The sequence below is a fragment of the Triticum aestivum genome, unplaced genomic scaffold (genome assembly GCF_018294505.1).
Source record: "Triticum aestivum cultivar Chinese Spring unplaced genomic scaffold, IWGSC CS RefSeq v2.1 scaffold276399, whole genome shotgun sequence".
Lineage (NCBI taxonomy): Eukaryota > Viridiplantae > Streptophyta > Magnoliopsida > Poales > Poaceae > Triticum > Triticum aestivum.
The window spans coordinates 1-2501 of NW_025246566.1; the positions used below are offsets into that span (position 1 = coordinate 1).

At 42.3% G+C, this 2501-nt stretch overlaps 1 protein-coding gene across 1 annotated transcript; it reads right to left on the bottom strand.

The window, feature by feature from the left end:
* Positions 1-77: 77 nt before the first annotated feature.
* Positions 78-2017, bottom strand: LOC123177136 (uncharacterized; the record flags this gene model as incomplete). The annotated part of the gene is given in 2 exon segments (XM_044591051.1): positions 78-914; positions 1708-2017. Coding segments are annotated over 2 exon segments (801 nt in total), but the record flags the coding sequence as incomplete, so codon positions are not given.
* Positions 2018-2501: the final 484 nt, after the last annotated feature.

The window sequence follows — 2501 nt, forward strand, 5'->3', positions numbered from 1 at the left end:
CTAGAAATTTAAGAAATATGTGCAATTTACAACTGTGCAATTCAAAGAATTTCCCAAGCTCTGTACTCAATGAGGTATGAGAGGAAAAAACCTGACTAATGAGCACATAACGATGAATCTGGAATTATTACAACACCTTAGTCAAAGTTTAAAATATCTTACAAAAGCATTAACGTAATCCTCATATGCTCATGGTTAGCTTATTATGCATACGCCCTCCGTCCTAAAATACTTGTCATCAAAATGGATCAAAAGAGATGTATCTAGAACTAAAATACGTCTAGATACATCTCTTTTATCCATTTCGATGACAAGTATTTCCGGACGGAAGGAGTATGTTTTATTAGCAAGAAGGACAACATCCAAGTCCTAGTATGCAACCGTTGGCAGAAGCACAGCTTAGTAGCAGTAATGATAGCACCACTAGATGTAAGTAGGGTATCGGTATGGAGGGTTGGTGGTCGCTTCCAGCTCGACCCATTCAGGATTGGTGGTGATGGTTTCCACATCAACTCCCTTTGGTAAATGAACATACAGTCTGCCATGAACCACCTTATAATCAGCGAAGACTCGCTTGAGAAGTTTGTCACCATCACCTAGAATAAATTCACCTGGTTTGTCGCCAAACTCCTCATCAATCTTTTTAAGAATAGGATCATGACAGCAACAGAGCTTCCTTAGCTTCCCATCCGCGAATTTGTTTATTCCCAATTTGTAGGGCAGATTAGCATTGTTCCGACGGTGGACAAGCAGGACAGTCTCCTTGAATGTGTTGAACCAGTGAACCATCTCATCATGATCACGCTTTTGGTTGAAATCTTTGCACCAGCGCTCATACAAGGCCCAAAGGGCTGCTTCTGACTCAAGGTCTTTCTCCTCTACCACAAACTTCACCTTACCTTCCTGCCTTTGTTCTATAAGCAAAAAATGTAATCTTCTGTCATATTGCAATTAAATTCACAGGGTCTGATGTAAAATTAAAGCTGTCGGTAAAACACCAATGATATGTCATGTACAAAATAAAAAAGGCAGTCTTTGTAAGGAAAGATAGAGTCCTAAGTATCGCTGGGGATTACAGAAAGAATAAAAGGGAACATTCAGGCTGCAGCCCACAGCTTAGAACACAAAGGATCAAGCAAGCATAACAGAAGAAAAGGTGCCAGACAACCAGCAAAAGGATATCGAGCATCCAAAAGAATCAGCCAGTTTATCTTCATATATTTCCATGCAACTGGTACAAAGCAAGATCTAATGTCCAATTGTAATTTAAGACAGAGTCCTGGTGCACTAGTAAAACTTAGCAGAACACCCGTCATGCGTTAGTCTTATTCACCCACATACGCCGTATGCAACAAATTTATCAGAATGCGTTCAACTGCACAAACACAGTTATGTTTAATAAAATAATGGATTCTCGCATGCTAAAAAACGTAAAATATTCCGGACTTGACGGACAATGAAAGAAAAAAAACCTAAAGACGGGCAGTCCCATCCCCACTTCCTCCTTCCTATGACGCCTAAGGGTGCCAAGCCATGATCCTGTTCTAGCAGCTACATGGCCTTGTTCGGTTAAGGGGATTGGAGAGGATTGAACGAGATTTAGAGGGTTCTTAACTTGTAGGGGATTTAATCCCTCCAAATCCACCTCAATCCCCTTCAAATCCACCTCAACCGAACAAGGACTGAAGAGGGGGGCACTGGATTTACCTTCTGGGTGACTGAGTGTCAGGGAGGCAGGTGCCATGGCGCGTGGAGGAGCATGGACAGTGGATTGGTTCATACGCAGATCTACGGAGGCGGCACGATCTGAACCTAAGATAGCGTGAGGTTTGGTCGCCACCGCCTTCGTGGAGAGGGTCGCTGCTTCAACGAATTGGGCGAAGCGAGATGTGGTCGCCGCAGCTGAGCGAGCGGCACGGCCGATCCGCACGAGTCGGGAAGCTGCTGAAGGCATGGTGAAAGATAACGAGGAAGGACCTGGATCTGGATGGTGGCGACCAGTGTCGGCGTTCTCTTTCTATAAGACGAGTCTGGTTAGGGTTTCGGAGTTCGACAACATAGGAAGCGTCTGGAGCAAGGCCGGTGTAAGGATAATGGGCACATTTCTTGGGAAGGGGCCGCGAGGACCAAGCCCAAGAAATTGGCCACTTGGACCGCGGATGTCGCATTCTGTGAGGAATTCACGAGGGCGTCAGGAGCACTGTAGTCCACAGTTTTTCTATAGTTTTGTTTGTTTCTTTTCTATTTCGTTTTTCTTTGTCTGTTTCACGATTTTTCAACGGTTTTCTTCACTTTTCATTTTTATTCCACTGACTTCGGTCTTTTATTTTCCTTTTTCTTTGGTTTCACCAGTTTTCTTCTGTTTTTTCCTTATTTTTTTCTTTCATTTACTTACTTTTTCTAAACAAATAAATATATATATATGTATATATATATATATATATATTTTTAAAATATTTGAAAGTTTTTTCGTACACACCAGGAAGTTTTATGTACATTTA